Source organism: Scyliorhinus canicula, chromosome 21 (genome assembly GCF_902713615.1).
Source record: "Scyliorhinus canicula chromosome 21, sScyCan1.1, whole genome shotgun sequence".
Classification (NCBI taxonomy): Eukaryota; Metazoa; Chordata; class Chondrichthyes; order Carcharhiniformes; family Scyliorhinidae; genus Scyliorhinus; species Scyliorhinus canicula.
The window spans coordinates 39728583-39745090 of record NC_052166.1 but is presented as its reverse complement, the minus strand read 5'-3'; the positions used below and the strand labels follow the sequence as shown (position 1 = coordinate 39745090).

Here is a 16508-nt window from a genome sequence, read left to right as displayed (position 1 = left end):
TTGACTACTTTCTTTGAAAACTTTATAAGCCTCTTCCTTTGAGCTAAAACAATTTTAACTTCTCTCCTACTTGTACTAATACCATTCCCACTCTCTTTGTTTTTGATGACATTTGATTTACCTCGCCCTCTAACCTCTCCCTGACCTTCCCATTCTGCTTCACTTGGCTCCCCACCTATTTTAATAGCATAAAACATTTCACATTTCTGTCTCTCCCCAGTTCCCCCCAAAAAGTCATCATAGAATCATAGAATTTACAGCGCAAGGGCAACACGGTGGTGCAAGTGGTGAGCATGGTTGCCTCACGGCGCCGAGATAGGAGGTTCGATCCCAGTTCTAGGTCACTGTCCGTGTGAAGTTTGCGCATTCTCCCCGTGTTTGCGTGGATTTCGCCCCCACCACCCAAATGATGTGAAGGGTAGATGAATTGGCCACGCTAAATTAACCCTTAATTGGAAAAAATGAATTGGATACTCTAAATTTAAAAAAATATTACAGTGCAGAAGGAGGCCATGCGGCCCATCAAGTCTGCACTGGCTCTTGGAAAGAGCACCCTACTCAAGTCTATCTCTGTAACCCAGTAACCCCACCTAACCCTTTAGGACACTAAGGGCAATTTATCATGGCCAATCCACCCTAATATCTTTGGAATGTTGGAGGAAACCGGAACACCCGGAGGAAACCCACGCAGACCAGGGGAGAACGTGCAGACTCCACACAGACAGTGACCCAAACCGGGAATCGAACCTGGGACCCTGGAGCTTGGACTTGGATTAGACTCATATTGGACTTGAAATGTTATCTCTGTTTTTCTCTCCACAGATGTTGCCAGACCTGCTGCAGATTTCTGGCAAGTTATGTTTTTATAACAGATCTCCAGCATCCACAGTATTTTGCTTTTACTTTAATTTCTCTTGTTAGTCATGATTGATTAACCCGTTGGGTTTTTGTGCCTCAAAGGATGGTAAATTTGCTGTAAATCACCATTCATTCTTTAAATGCCATTACCTGCCTACTGTCATACCTTTTAATGTCGTTCCCTAATCTACCACACCCTATTTCCCCCTCATACCTTCCTGGTTTTGTTTGTTTAGAATTAAGACCCTAATTTCGGATTGAACTACATCACTTTCACACTTAATCTAATATGCCATCATATTATGTTCATTCTTCCTAGAAGCTCCATTACAATGATTTTATTAATTTTTACTTTACATTACCACTCCTGTTTGTTGGCCAATAAACAACTCCTGCCAATATTTGCTGCCCCTTGGCTGTTTCTCAGCTCCACACCAACTGATTCTACGTCTTGATCTTTCGATTTACCCCCTCATTAATGCACTGATCTCATCCTTTACTAACAGCGCTACCCCACCTCCTTTTGCTTTTTGCCCTTCCTTCCTAAATGTTGAATACCTTTGAACATTTAATATATAGTTTTGATCACCCTGCAGCCATATCTCCTTGTTGCCAATTAGACCATAACTGTTTACTTCCACTTGAGTCATCAATTTATCTATCTTGTTGTCAATGCTGTGTGATTCAGGTGGAATGCCTTTATTTGTCTTTTTATTATTTTTGCAATTACTAGCCTGATCTGCACTCTTAGATTTGCACACTCTGTCCCTTGTTGCCACACTCAGATTACCAATTCCTCTGTTGCTACCTTGCTCTTTGGCCTTGTCCTCTCTTCAATTTAGCATTTTTCCCTCACCTGATCCTTCACCCCTCACTATTATTTTAAAGACCTCTCTACCATCTTAGTTATATGACTCGTGCTAGTTATTTGACTTATGTTTAGTTGTAGGCAATCGGCATGGATTCACTTGTGTCCCTATAAATACACACTGACTACAATTGTGTGGTTGTGGGGTTAGAAGGTTAATCCTTGTGATTTGCAAATGTAAATAAAGTCTTACAAAAGTTAAAGAAGATTGGTTCCAGGTACACACTTCCCAACTGGCTTTCTGGAATATAATAATGGATGTACATTTTTTAACAACCATTATCTTAGCAATTTTCATAGCAGAATTATGCTATAAATTAATTTCTCCTCCCAAAAAATGGGTAATTGTTTTATTTTGTCCTTTGAAATTTTTACAAGTTTTAGATTTTGCATTGACAGGAGTAGATAACTGTACCATCAGGCAATCCAGTTTAGATAAGAAAGGTGTAGCATCCATTTGCTTCAAAAGATCTCTGGGCTAAGCATATTGTATAATATAATCACAATATGAACACTGACTAAACAAAAAGGTCCGAAAGGTAGCAAATCTTGGCGGGAATTTGGGCATGCAGAGAGGAAACAGAAAAGGCCAGTCAGTTCAGTCCATTCCTTCTACCTTACCTGTACCATTTTCCTATCGTGCCATTCATTTAATCTCTCATGAACAGTTATAAACATAAGTACAGCCTGTAAGAGGATAATGCTTTGATAATATAGCTCCACTTTCCTAAGGAAAGAGTATAACTCCACTCACTTCATAATCTGAACCATATTTAACCATGACAATGGCTGGCATTTCCTTGTGCTTATTATTTCAGAAAATCTTGTTTTGAAGATATTTCATCATCTGTGCCAACACTAACTCCTTCTTCTTTAAGTAAAATGTGGCCACTTGTTTAGATTTTTGCGAGAGGGCAATGTGCAACTAAGTCAACTGCTCGCATTTTGTGAACAACTGTTCGCTGATGGACTGCTACCAATTCACATATTCATAACCATTTAGTTTGCAAAATGCATACATACTGCCTGATCACATTTGGTAGATAAAAACACCAAAGCTGGAAAAGTTCATAAATAGTGGTATAACAAAAATTGTTCTGGTAAATTGGTTGGCAAAGCCTACTGATGCATTACTGTATCTGTCTGGTGAAAATTATTTTCCGTACCATTTAAACTTTTATCTTTAAAGATAGTCCCTAGTGCTAAAAAAGAAAAATTGAGAAAACTGAGATTTCTTAGCTCACACAAAGCTGAGCTCAACATTATTATTGGGTTAAATATCAACATAATGGTTGAGATTTTAAGTTACTTAAAATCCATTCACTTACAGAGTTAAAATCCTGCTAATAATACATTGATGTGTCAACATTAGCTCCAGGGCAATGAACTAATCCTCATTAAAACATTCACAGGCATGCAATATTTGCATCTAATTATTCTAAAATATGCACAGTATCTACTGCAAATGTCAAATTTCCACATTGAGATTAATGGAACCTCGGGCCAGGATTTTAGCATGGTGGTGTTTGCCTTCCTTGACATCCGAGGAGTCAGCAGAGAACACATCCCCGCAACACTGGCTGCTCCGTAGCCATTTAAAACTCAAACAAACATTAATTGACTGGACTTCCAGCCCTCATGAGAGGAAGTTCCACCTCAGGTGGGCAATTTTCTCGTCCCAGCAGCGCCAGACGCAGCAGTGGACAAGACTAGGACAGCAAGAGTCCCAGGAGTCCAAGACCAGGGGCGGAATTCTCCGACCCCCCGCAGGGTCGGGGAATCGCCTGGGGCCGGCGTAAACCCCAACCCGCCGTGGCCGGAATTCCCCGCCACCCGGGAAACGTCGGGAGCGGGAATCACGCCCCGCCGGTCGGCGTGCCCGGCGGGTCCCCCGCGGCGATTATTCGGCCTGTGATGGGCCCAAGTCCCGCTGCTGACAGGCCAATCCCGCCGACGTGGTTTAAACCACCTCTGTGCTGGCGGGATTGCCGGCGCGAGCGAGTCCCCGGGGTCGGGCGCGGGGCGATCGGATCCCGGGGGGTGCCCCACAGTGGGCTGGCCCGCGATCGGGGCCCACCAGGCGGGTCAGTGCCGTGGGGGCACTCTTTTTCTTCCGCTGCCGCCACGGCCTCCACCATGGCAGAGGCGGAAGAGACCCCCCTACCGCGCATGCGCCAGTGGTGACGTCAGTGGCTGCTGACGCCCCGGCGCATGCGCGGACGCACGCCGACCAGCGAAGGCCTTTCGGCCAGCCCCGACGCCGGCCGGCGGGCACCTAAGGCCGCTGGCGCCGGTTTTGGCGCCAATTGACGTAGCGGGAGCCACTCCGGCGCGGGCCTAGCCCCTAAAGGTGCGGAGAATTCCGCACCTTTGGGGAGGCCTGACGCCGGAGTGGTTGGCGCCACTCCGCTACGCCGGGACCCCTCGCCCTGCCGGGTAGGGGAGAATTGCGCCCCAGATACGTGTGGGGGTTTTAGAGCAGTGAGGAGGGGGATTGAGATTGCTGGTGAAGAGGCTTGGTGGAGGGGAAGATGGAGAACCATCCTCAAAGGCCAGACCTTATGTAGGGTGGCACCCAGTGTTAAAAGGAGATTGTTGCTGGGGGTGCCACCCCCCTCCCCCTCCCCCTTCCAACTACCTCCTGCCCCAAGCCTGAGCAAGGTCACTTCTCAGGCCTTCTCCCTTTCCCACCCCTCCATCCCTGAACTCCTTCCATCAGCCTGAAAACTGAGGCTGGACAGGATACAGCCCTTACGGGCCCATTAATTAACCATTTAATGGCCTCAATTGGAGCAGGTTGGACTCTCCCTTCACAATGTACATTTGCAGAGAAGTCGAGGTGGGAGGGAGCCCAGTGGAAAGATTAGCCAAAGGAATTTTACAGGGCAACCCCACCTGCAAACCTATCATCGGGAATATAATATTCTGACCCATCTATTTTGTGCATATTGAATGAAAATATAGAGTAACTAACATATAGGATTTATTCTGTTAGAACTTTGTGTAATTCTACAGATAAGATTGTTTGAGTTAAGCAAATCCCAATCATCAGTTCAGTCTTTTAGTTTTCACAATCCTCCAATTATGGGAGCTTATGTGAGCTTTCTGCAGAAACAAAATGTAAATTTTTAACAAAGCCATTAATATAATAGGAGAGAAGTCATGATAAGGCGTGATCGTGAGATTATTTTCAAAATTATCTCAGTATCCTTCCGCATATGTTGAAAGGTTTCCTTTTGAGATAAAATACAGTGTCATTTTTGAGTTAAGAAGAGTGAAACACATTCCTACTTTAACTTGAGAATTTCTTCATGTTTATTTATAAGCCAGGTTTTGGAAACAAAATAGGAAAATTGTTGGAACATAAGAGGGCTACATTGCTTGGCCCATCAAATATGTGGCACCCCTTTTTTTAAAAAGCAGTCTCAGTTCTATTGTATAAATTCTTTTATACAAATCCTATAATACGCTTACTTCCCATGTAAGTATTCCTCCTCATTTTTAGACACCAGTTGAATTTGCATGTGCGTCTTTTTGGAGAAAGCACACGGGCGCGATTCTCCCAACGGGAGACTAAGGGCGAGATTCTCTGCCCCCCACGACAGGTCGGAGAATAGCGGGAGGGCCTTCCCGACATTTTTCCCGACCTCCCGCTATTCTCCCCCCCACGGCCGCCCCACGACACGAATCGCTGCTTGCCGTTTTTTACGGCGAGCAGCGATTCTCCCCTAGCCGATGGGCCGATTTCCCAGGCCTTTACGGCCGTTTTCACGAACTCCAACACACCTGCACTCACAGTTCGTGAAAACGGCCGCAAAGTGCCGTTCTGGAGAACCATGCCACCAATTGGCACGGCCGCAACACGGCCGTGCCAAGGGTGGCATGGGCCCGCGATCGGTGGGCACCGATCGCGGGCAGCGGGTCCGAACCCCGCGCACTCCTTGTTCCTCAGCCGTCCCGCTGGATCAGTCCGCGGGGCGGCTGAGGGGCATAACGGCCGGCGCAGGTTTCACGCATAGGTGTGATGACGTCATCCGCGCATGCGCGGATTGGAGCCGTCCAATCCGCGCATGTGCGGCTGACGTCATCGTTTGCGTCAACCGCCGTTAACCTTGGCGCGCGGGCTTAGCGAAGTTCGCTAAGCCTGCGATGCCGAAGTTCACGGGGCCCCGCTGCTAGCCCCGACCGGGGAGCAGAATCGGGTCCCGGGAGGGGGCGCGGAGGCTGCCGTGAAACACGGCCAGTTTCACGGCAGCCTTCACGACTCTCCGCATTTGCAGAGAATCGCGCCCTCTGTGCCGACGCCGGAGTGAAAACCGGAGTGTTTTTCCTCGCCTCCTATTCCCCCGGGGGAGGGGGGGGGCGTGAATTCCGAGCGCCCGGCCTTGACGCTTGCGTCAAAGCGGCATGCCGGGAATGAGGCGGCCAGCAGCGCCGAAGTGACGCCAGCCACGCATGCGCAGGTTGGCCGGCGCCAACCCGCGCATGCGCGGTTGCCGTCTTCCCCTCCGCTGCCCCGCAAGACATGGCAGCTTGATCTTGCTGGGCAGCGGAGGTAAAAGAGTGCATCTTTTAGAGACGCCGGCCCGACGATCGGTGGGCACCGATCGCGGGCCAGACATCTGCTGAGCACGGCCGTGGTGCTCGATCCTCCCTCCGCCCGCCACAGTCCCCACACTCAGCGGTCGCGCGCTGTTCACGCCAGCAGCGACCAGGTGTGGTTGGCGCCGGCGTGAACCGGTCGGGTTCGGCAGGCCACTAGGCCCATTCGGGCCGGAGAATCGGCGGTCGCCGTGAGAAACGGTGAGCGGCGATTCTCCGAGCGGCCTGTCAAAAAACGCGACACACCATTTTTGGGGGGGGTGGGAGAATCGCGGGGGGTGCCAGGGTGGCGTGGCGTGATTCGCCCGGCCCTCCTGCGATTCTATCACCCGGCGTGGGGTGCGGAGAATCGCGCCCCACATTTCCACACATTTTGGTGTAAAGTAGCTTTTATGTGATTTTGTATTTAATCCCAATTGAACTGAAGTTGCCTGTTTAGGTTTGAGACTACAGCTCGGTTACAACTTCCGTGGTAATGCAAAGGTTCCTCATACATTTGCTTGTCAGTGAATTTGAGATAGAACAGCTCTCCAAAAAGTGAAGGAACATTGGATATCTGCAACTTAAGAGACAATGCTGCACTTCATTTTTAGTCTGACTACTTGTATGCCACAGACCTATATATTCACGATTGTTGCATTTTTTTGAAACTGTTGGTCAGCTTCTGAAAAATTTTTGGTTGATGGATGGACGTAAATTTAATTGCAGAGCACACTCAATGGGCCAAATGACCTACTTCTATTCCTACGTCTTATGGTCTGTGACTAAGCTGATCTCAGCTGGGGTGGTAGTGAGGGCTTCATCAATTTTGGGCTCGAGGGAGGAGGGGGAAATCAGCCAAAGTACCTGTTTCCAAATATTTATTTGCTGTAAAGTGTATCTGTGTAAAAAACAAGCAAGTACAGGATTCATCTTGGATGTCAACGACATGTCTAGGCTGATGCTTGGAGAATGGTCATTTAGATAAAATACTGGAAGGAATTTAATGTCCATGAAACGAAAGCCATGTATGATTCAGTAGCTTCAAAGCAGGGAGAACAATGCTTAGAAAATAATTTATTTTAGTGTCAGACTTGGTTTAACGGTAGACGTTTATCTCGGAGTCAGAAGGTTAGGTGTTTAAGCTGAACTTGAGAGACATGAACACTATTGAGGGAGTGCTGCATTGTCAGGTGTCATCTTTCAGATGCGACATTAAACCATGGCCTCAGCAGAAAGGATCCCATGGCACTTTATGAAGAGGAGCATGAGAATTTTCCTACTTGCCTAGCCAACACTTAGCCCTCGGCCAACACCACCAAAGACGGTTATCTTGTGGACATTCTGAATTCTCCCTCTGTGTACCTGAACAGGCGCTGCCGGCAATGAGGGGATTTTCACAGTAACTTCATTGCAGTGTTAATGTAAATCTACTTGTGACACTAATACAGATTATTATTATTATTACTGTTTGCGGGACTGGGTTATTTGCAAATTGGCTCTCATGTTTGTCTACATTACCAGAGGGACAATACTTCAAAAATATTTCACTGGCTGCAAAATGTTTTGAGATGGCCTAAGACTTAAAAATAAATTGCTCTAGAAACATTAGTTGTTTCTTCTTTCTTTCCAACTGTTCATGCTTTTCCCTTTGATCACAGTTATTCTAATTACAGATGAGAAATTTCAACACTATATAAATTATGCAATATGGAATATACAAACAAAAGAATGCAACTTTTGATTTCTGCATGACAAAATAGAAACACTTACTTTGAGTGGTCTCCTTCTATCGTCAAGGAAAAGTACGTTTTCTGAAAGGACCAATGTCCGTGCTGGGTTGCACAAATCCAGGGGCTGCAAACAATAAGGATGTAAATTAGTTGCAACAATTTGAGAAATTGGACTTTAATTTGGTGTGGTAATTTAAGTTACCGCTTACCAGTATATCAGCAATTGCAACCTCCATAGCTATTTTTTTTAAAGTAGCTTCAGTTACTTGAAAAATACAGTTTTCTAAAAAACAACACCAGAAACCTCTAAGTTTCGTCCAGAGAAGAAAAGGTTCTGGAGGTTATCATAGCTATTTCAGTTGAAGTTCAAACCGAACAGGTACTGAAAGCATTTCCTCTGTCCGGACATTTGCTACAAAATTCTTAACTGTGAATCAAAATTTGCATATCAAAAGAATAGGATGTTAGAAAGCTGTTGCCCATTGCAGTCAGTACAGCTAACCTCAGAGTGTGGGCGTACTTCCCAAAATAACCCTTTGCACCGATATGACTTTCAATTTAATATAGTGCTGCATGCTTGCCAAAAAGGACTCAGTGCAAAGAGAAAGATATTCCGTTGTGCATATGAGTCCTATTAAGGTTGTCACATTAAATTAAAGTGACTGGTTGAGGTCATTTAGAAAAATGGGCAAGGACATTTTAAAATGTTACCATTGTGGGGACTGAAGAATCAAAGTGTTCTTCCTGGGCCCACCAAAAGTTTAGATGTGTTACTGGTCTGGCTGACTGTCAGAGCAAGAAGCTCATCTCCCTTCTTAGTGACATGTCAGGCATGGCCTACATCATAATGTAAAGCAAGGCCTAGTAGTTTAAGACTTTCAAGAAAGGTTACCCTGCAAAATGTGTTAAATTCATACAAAAATATTACCATAGTCCTTCCAGTATACAGTAAACGAACCAAGTATCATAGATCATAGAATTTACAGTGCAGAAGGAGGCCATTCAGCCCATCGGGTCCGCACCGGTCCTTACTCAAGCTCACGTATCTACCCTATCCCCGTAACCCTCACCTAACCCTTTAGGACACGAAGGGCAATTTGGCATGGCCAATCCACCTAACCCAAACATCTTTGGTCTGTGGGAGGAAATCGGAGCACCCGGAGGAAATCCACGCAGACACGGGGAGAACGTGCAGACTCCGCACAGACGGTGACCCAAGCCGGGAATCGAACCTGGGACCTAGAGCTGTGAAACAACTGTGCTAGTCACTGTGCTGCCCATAATCCAGGGGTTGGTTTAGCACAGGGCTAAATAGCTGGCTTTTAAAGCAGACCAAGGCAGGCCAGCAGCACGGGTTCAATTCCCGTACCAGCCTCCCCGAACAGGCACCGAAATGTGGCGACGAGGGGCTTTTCACAGTAACTTCATTTGAAGCCTACTTGTGACAATAAGCGATTTCCATTTCATTTCAATCCTTACTTTTCTTTAAAATTTGTCTGAAATTATTTACAATTCAATAATATCACCTGAACAAAGAGAGGAAACACCAAAATTTTAGGAGCCAGAGTCATGCATGTCCCATAGTTTGCATGCGGAATATGAGATCGCACAATTGTGCAGTTCCTGTAATTTCCATAATTCTTCACTGCTTGTACAGTTGATTTCAAAATGTCTGTTGAAGATCCTATAAGTGACTGTTTTCTCTCTGGGCCACCTTGAACTCTGCTTCGACCTACATTTGCTGCAAGAGAATAATACCAAGCATCTTTAAGTTTGCATACAATAAGGTACAAGTTTTCAGAAATAAGCAAATCATACCATACAAAGCTACAATGTGAAGAACATCGATTTGAGAATGTTCTGCATGATACTTTTATGCAATAGAGACCTTTTTAAATATATGCAGTGTCTTAGGCAACTCATCAAACATTTGTAATGAGTTAAAAAAGCATAAACTTTTAAATGTTAATATTAGCAAAGGATGTTTTCATCATAGTTTATATTGGAAATACGCTTCTATGCTCACAGTTGAGAATTCTGTCACAAAAACCCGGACAGCTCAAAAAGATATAGAGCAGAATTTTCCATTCCTGCCGGCGGTGGGAGTTGTGGTGGGCCAGGGCACAAAATTTGGGGTTAAGGCAAAAATCTGTTTCCTGTCGGCAAGAAGTTAGTTTGCAATTTTGTTTTCCCGACTTTGATGGCAAGTTAAAGGCAGATCGAGTTCCTGACTGATCTATGCCAGGAACTACATTTATATCTCAGGAATGTTTATTAAAATTCCAACTCACCAGAATCATTTCCCCTCCAAATTTAGTGCTCCACCAGCGGATTATCAGAATGGTCCCTTTCTTATGGTATGCACCTGGCAAGCTTCATTTCATCTCAAGTTATGTGGATGCTGCTTTCACCCATTTTTAAAAGTAGTGCTGCGAGATTTTGGGTGCTTGTATCACAAGCTTCCCCAAGCTGCACAGGGGAGGCAGGTTTATTGGGAGAGTGTCTGGAGAAGGAGGGCAGGAGGCCTCTTAGAAGGCATGGTCAGTGGTGTCGGCGATGAGGTCCTAGTGGGAGAACGGGGTACTGGTGGTGGTCTGGAACAGTATGAGATACAGTAGGGTGGGAGGTCCAGGGTGAGTGTCTGGTAGGTGAAGGTCCCATCAGGTGGGTGACAGAGGGGGAAAAAGGCTCAGTTAACAAGAGGGGCAGGGTCAGGGTGGGCTTGGGGATGGTAACGGATGTCGACTCTGAAGGAAGGGAAGGCACGTGGAGGTAGATCATTATTGGATCCAGGGTAATGGGGGGGGGGGCAGGTTAAAGGCAGTGGAATGGTGGCGTTCCGTGGGTCTGTGGTGGTGGGTGGAAGTTTGTGGGTGACAGGGGAGGATAGAAGGTCTGAGAAGTTACATGTGCCATTTTCTCAAGGCAGTTCTTGCCAACACAATCCTGGACATGTGAATCCTCGAAGTCGGAGAAGTGGACGACTAAAGGGACACTTAATAATTATGAAGAACTGGATGTCAAAGATGCTCACTTATGTTCTCTCTATTGTGAAGTCCACATTGCAACAGATTTGTTCCCAACTTATGGGTCTCATAACACTGAGATCCCAGCAAGGTGTTGAGCTGCCGTTTATTCGTGCCATTTTCAATTGATTGTAGTTAGAGTCAGGGAAGGTAGGGGGTTGGTAAAGGCAGCCAACTCACGACGCCAAATCATCAACCTCCCAGTGAATGTTCATGGCTGACAAGGACTCATGTGGTTAGTCTTCTATGCTGCCAAGGCCATGATTTCCGACCGAGTTTTGAGGGTGGGGTACACAAGCAAAAATGTGTTCGCATGAGGCTCCTTGCACATGGCTCTCTTCACCCTTGTCAAAGAGCAATGTTTTGATACACATTTATGAATTAATTGGGGAAACACCCATCTCAGACCCTCCAACATGTCCTTTCCTTTGCTTCCAAGAGTTGGGGAGGCCTTGCCACATCTAGATGGAACCTAGATGAAGAGCTTTGGGCTTGTCTGCTGGCTTGGAGGTGGAGAAAAACATGTGAAGGACATGCTCACCTAATGGGCGGGATCCAATTGCCATGTTGTGCCTGAACGTCAACACGCCGCAGCGCGGTGTGGTCGATAAAAGCCGGGAGACCCCGCTCCGGGGATCTACTAGGCTCGTAATGCCTCGCGAGATCTATCGCAATCTCGCGAGACATGGCGATGTAAATCCTGCCCATTGTGGGCAGGATCACTTTTTGGCAAATCTACATAATAAAGCGAGACAGTTAGTCTTATTCTAATTTGTGCAAATTCCCAAGGTACCTGAGGCTTTGGGATCTATCCCCTTCACCTCAGAAAACTCAGCAAGAGGGCTGTTTTGGTACTGGTCTCCACAAACAGGAACCAGACAGAATGGCACTCGATGGGGGCCTCCCTGGGGGATCGGACAGCCCCAGTTGCATGCTCTTTGGGCAGGGTGATGCCCTGACACCTGTTGGTGCCAGCTGGCATGAGCACTGCCAGTGTGCCAGGTTGGCACTGCTAACTGGCATTTTGTGCACGTGCACAATTGGGCCAGGGACCTTCCCATAGTGTGTTTGGGCTAGGGGGTGTCAAGGGTCGCTTCGGGAGCAGTTCTTTCAATACGCTGGGGAGTTCCGCCGATTGGAGATCCTCAGTGTACCCGAGTTGCGTTGTATAGCCAGATGTTTTCCGGCACTATGAGCGTTGGGAAAAATGCGGCTGAACGCACCTCACTATGGGACTTTGTTCCCAATTAGTTGAATCGCGCCCAATGTATTACTAGAATTCATTTACACATCATGTGTATTCAAAATTAGTTAAAATCACAACATCAGCAAGATAGATTGTACGCTGTAGCAATGTGTTTTCAGTGCTCATAGATTTGCAGTCAAATGCTCTACCACTGAGCTATACCCCCTGCCCCTCAATTGCACGATATGGCAACTTTCGGGATATATGGTTGAATAAATTATATTAACTAATGTGATATAATATGTTGATAGTCAATTCTATGAGTCAATGTGAGATAAAAGTTGTTAAGCACATAGATTTCAGACGATATGAAAGTTAGACATTTTATCTAATCAAAAATCAAGCCTTCCCACACTTCTCTGCCCACTCCAAACAACACGCCTTACCAATTGCACACTCGTCTCTTATAAAACACTTTGGTACTTTGCAAAATGTCCTTGCGCACAGTAGTGAAACACCAACATGGTCGTACAGCCAAAGCATGAGATCACATCAAGAAACATTTTTCAATTACATTAGTTCAAGTGATCGGATTCACAGCACTGGTATATTTTCCTATTTTTTATGGTATACAGAAAGATAGATTTAGCATACGTTTAAAGAAAGCCAGGTCACAAATTTCGATAGGAAATCAGGCACAGATGTCACAATGGATAAACTCTGTGTTGCCTGATCATGCCTGCTGCCTGACCCAGTGGCGTGCAGAGGGGGGGCCGACGGTGCATTGGCCCCGGGCATCTATTGGATGGGGGCATCCAATCAGAGAAGGAAAAAACATTTTTTTTTTTTAAATTTAGATTACCCAATTATTTTTTTCAATTAAGGGGCAATTTAGCGTGGCCACTCCACCTACTCTGCACATTTTTTGGGTTGTGGGGGCGAAACCAACGCAGACATGGGGAGAATGTGCAAACTCCACACGGACATTGACCCAGAGCCGGGATCGAACCTGGGACCTCAGTTCCGTGAGGCGGTTGTGCTAACCACTAGGCCACCGTGCTGCCCCAGAGAAGGAAATAAGATAGTAATTTTAAAATTTCAGCGGTGATAAATCAATTTTTGGAGGCTCACCACACTGCAGAGGCAGTTGTTAGCCCTTTATTCCTTTAACATGGTGTACCCTTTCTGTCTAGAGAAAATGGTCCTTCTCCCCATCTCCCCACACGCATGCGGATGATGTACGTGGTGCAACCATAAAAAGCAACAAGCAGACGTGGCTGTTCGTTTCCTCGAATCATAACTCGTCTTTTCTTCAGCTTTTTGTGCATCTAGATTAGTTCTTTTACCTACTCAGGTCAGTGAATAGCTCAAGAACAGGTGCAACTACGGTTGTTATAGGTTTTTTGGCGATATTTAATGAAATATTTACGTGGGATGTAGTAAGAGTGAAGCCTGGATGATCAGAGGACTGCTATGGCATTTAATCTCGGAATAGGAGACATTTATTCCTTAACATGCTAATATTCGAATACAGATACCACTAATTTGCAAGTCTATGATATAAATTGCACAAAATTATCAGTGGAGAATCAGTGTGAAATAATTTGATACGAAGGAACAAAGAAATGAAATATGGTTTATCCGTCTGCAACTGACCGATTGTTTACCATTTTCTTCCCATTTTCTCATGCGTCTTACGGTTTTTGAGATAGAAAATGAAATGTTACGAGTATTTCGTGTACAACCGAGTGGAGCACAGAACAGGAAAAAAAAGAGGGCCAAAGTCGAAGAAGAGTCCCATCAAAGAGGGGCATTAGATGCATGGATAAAAAGAAGTAAAGAAGAAGTAGGAGAACCTGGAGAAGTAAAAGATGATGTGGGTGCAGAGAAGGAATTTTCTGATACGGATTCAGCTCGGTCAGAACATAATACTCTCTCTCCTCAGTCTCGTTGTCAGGATGATGATCCATGTGAAGAAAATAAAGAAGATATTTGCATATTTTTGCAAAGAAGCGATTTTGGCTGTTTGAAGAAACTGATTCCAGATCATTTGAAGATGACAATATTACAACATGGCCCTGAAAGATATCAGAATAAAAGTGGTCCATTTGCTGAGAAGGATGGGAGATCATTTTCCAAACAGTGGTTTGATAAAGTTTCCACAAACGGAGAAATTGTGGAGAGAAAATGGTTGTTATACTCTCCATATCGGAAAGCATGCTACTGTTTTGTTTGCTTTTTGTTTTCAAAGGAGCATTTGTCGTCTGTGTCAAACTTTGGAAAGGAAGACGGTTTCTCCACTTGGAGAAAATTAAATCCAACAATACCTGACCATGAGAAAAGCCCTTCTCATAGAGCTCACATGAGGGAATACCTGAACCTTGTAGTTCGACTCCATCATTCAACTACGATAGATGCTGAACTTCAACAGCAAATGTCTGCTGAAAAGAAAAGATGGAAAGCTATAACAACGGATTGTCGAGGTTATATCCTTTCTGGCAAAACAGAATCTGGCCTATCGTGGACATCGAGGAGAAGGATTATCTGGGTTATCAGAGCCAGGGGAGACAGTCAGTGAAAATACAGGAAACTTTCTAGCAACAATCAGACTTTTGGCCAAATATGATGACATCTTAGCAAAACACTTGCAGAGAGGGAAAGAGAAACCAAAAAGTGTCACCTACTTGTCCAACAGAATTCAAAACGAAATAATCAATCTTCTTGGTGAAACTGTCAAGAAAAATATAATTTCCGAAATTAAGGACGCAAAATATTTTAGCATAATGCTGGATTCAACTCCAGATATTGCCCATGAAGATCAGGTTTCTAAAATTCTGCGTTACGTTCATATTGATGAAAACAGAAAAGTAGAAATAAAGGAGACATTTCTGGGATTTTTTCAAGTCAACAAGAAAGATGCAGTCAGCCTGGTAAATAAAATTCAGGAAAAATTGGAAGAAGACAAAATTTCCATGAATGACTGTCGTGGTCAAGCATATGATAACGCAGCAGTTATGGCTGGAGTGAGAGGAGGTGTTCAACAAAAAATTCTTGAAGTTAACGCAAAAGCTGTGTTTGTGAACTGCGAGAACCACAGCCTCAATTTGGCCTGTGTCCATGCAAGTGAGGTGCAACCTGTTGTTGTTACATTTTTTGGCATTCTAAAAAAACTCTTTACTTTTTTTTCTTCATCTACTTCTCGTTGGGAAGTGTTAAAATCATTTGTCACTCGGACTGTGAAAAGACAGTGTGACACAAGATGGAGTTCCAGCCATGATGCTGTGCAAGTAATCCACGAAGAGTGTGACAACGTTATTGCAAGCCTTCAACACCTGCTGGAAGGAGAATTTTCAAGGGAAACTAAATCTGATGCAGGATCGCTACTTAACTCTATTCAACAGTTCCCGTTTATAGCTTTATTAAATTTTTGGTACTCAGTTTTATCATCAGTGGAGAAAGTCTCAAAACGTTTGCAGGATCCGAAAATGGGGTTCCATGAAGCTTCTTGTGATCTGAGAGGACTTATTCATATCTTGAATTTGAAGAATGACGAAATTATCCACAATGCAATAGATTTAGCCAATGAATATTGTGAAAATTGGGGAATACCAATTGCACGAACAAGCAGAAGAAGAAGAATGCCTGGAGAGTCAGCAAGAGATAGTGGACTGACGGCACAAGAAGAAATGAATAGAGTAATGGTAGAGATTGTGAACAGATTAAAAACTGAAATTGAAGACCGCAGTGTCCGACTTCAAAGACTCAGTGACCGATTTTCTTTTCTTCTGAACTTGAATTCAGTAGTGATTGAAGATGAACAAGAAAGAGAGAAATTAAAAAAGGAATGTTCAGACTTTGCAAATTATTATGACAATGATGTGGTTGCAATTCAGTTATATGACGAAATTATTGATTTTGTGATGCTCCTTCGAGCTGGAGGGAATAGAGTTCCCCCTGATCCTAAAGATGCTCTGGAGTCTTTACTGCAGTATGGGAGGGATGTCTTTCCGACGCTGTGTGTTTCATACAGATTACTGCTTACAATTGCATTTTCAGTCGCAAGCTGTGAAAGGTCATTTTCAAAACTGAAATTAATAAAAACATATCTGAGGTCTTCTATGTCACAGGAGCGACTGACCAACCTGGCTTTAATAAGCATTGAAAAAAAATTTCTCACAGCTGATGTAAAAAGTGAAGTAGTTCAGGTGTTTTGTGACAGGAGGTATCATTTGGGGAAAAGAAAATTTGATTGATTT

At 44.6% G+C, this 16508-nt stretch overlaps 1 protein-coding gene across 4 annotated transcripts in view; it reads right to left on the bottom strand.

The window, feature by feature from the left end:
• Nucleotides 1-16508, bottom strand: part of rgs3a (regulator of G protein signaling 3a) — a 325379-nt gene that overhangs the window by 136246 nt on the left and 172625 nt on the right. For 3 of the 4 annotated variants that reach the window (XM_038781674.1, XM_038781675.1, XM_038781676.1), the window contains 2 exons: nucleotides 9567-9781; nucleotides 8081-8164 (listed from right to left, as the gene is read on the bottom strand). In XM_038781674.1, the coding sequence (XP_038637602.1) occupies nucleotides 8081-8164; nucleotides 9567-9781 (299 nt within the window). Of the gene's footprint in view, nucleotides 1-8080; nucleotides 8165-8249; nucleotides 8292-9566; nucleotides 9782-16508 lie in introns of those variants that run through there. The other variant, XM_038781677.1, reaches the window with a different exon arrangement.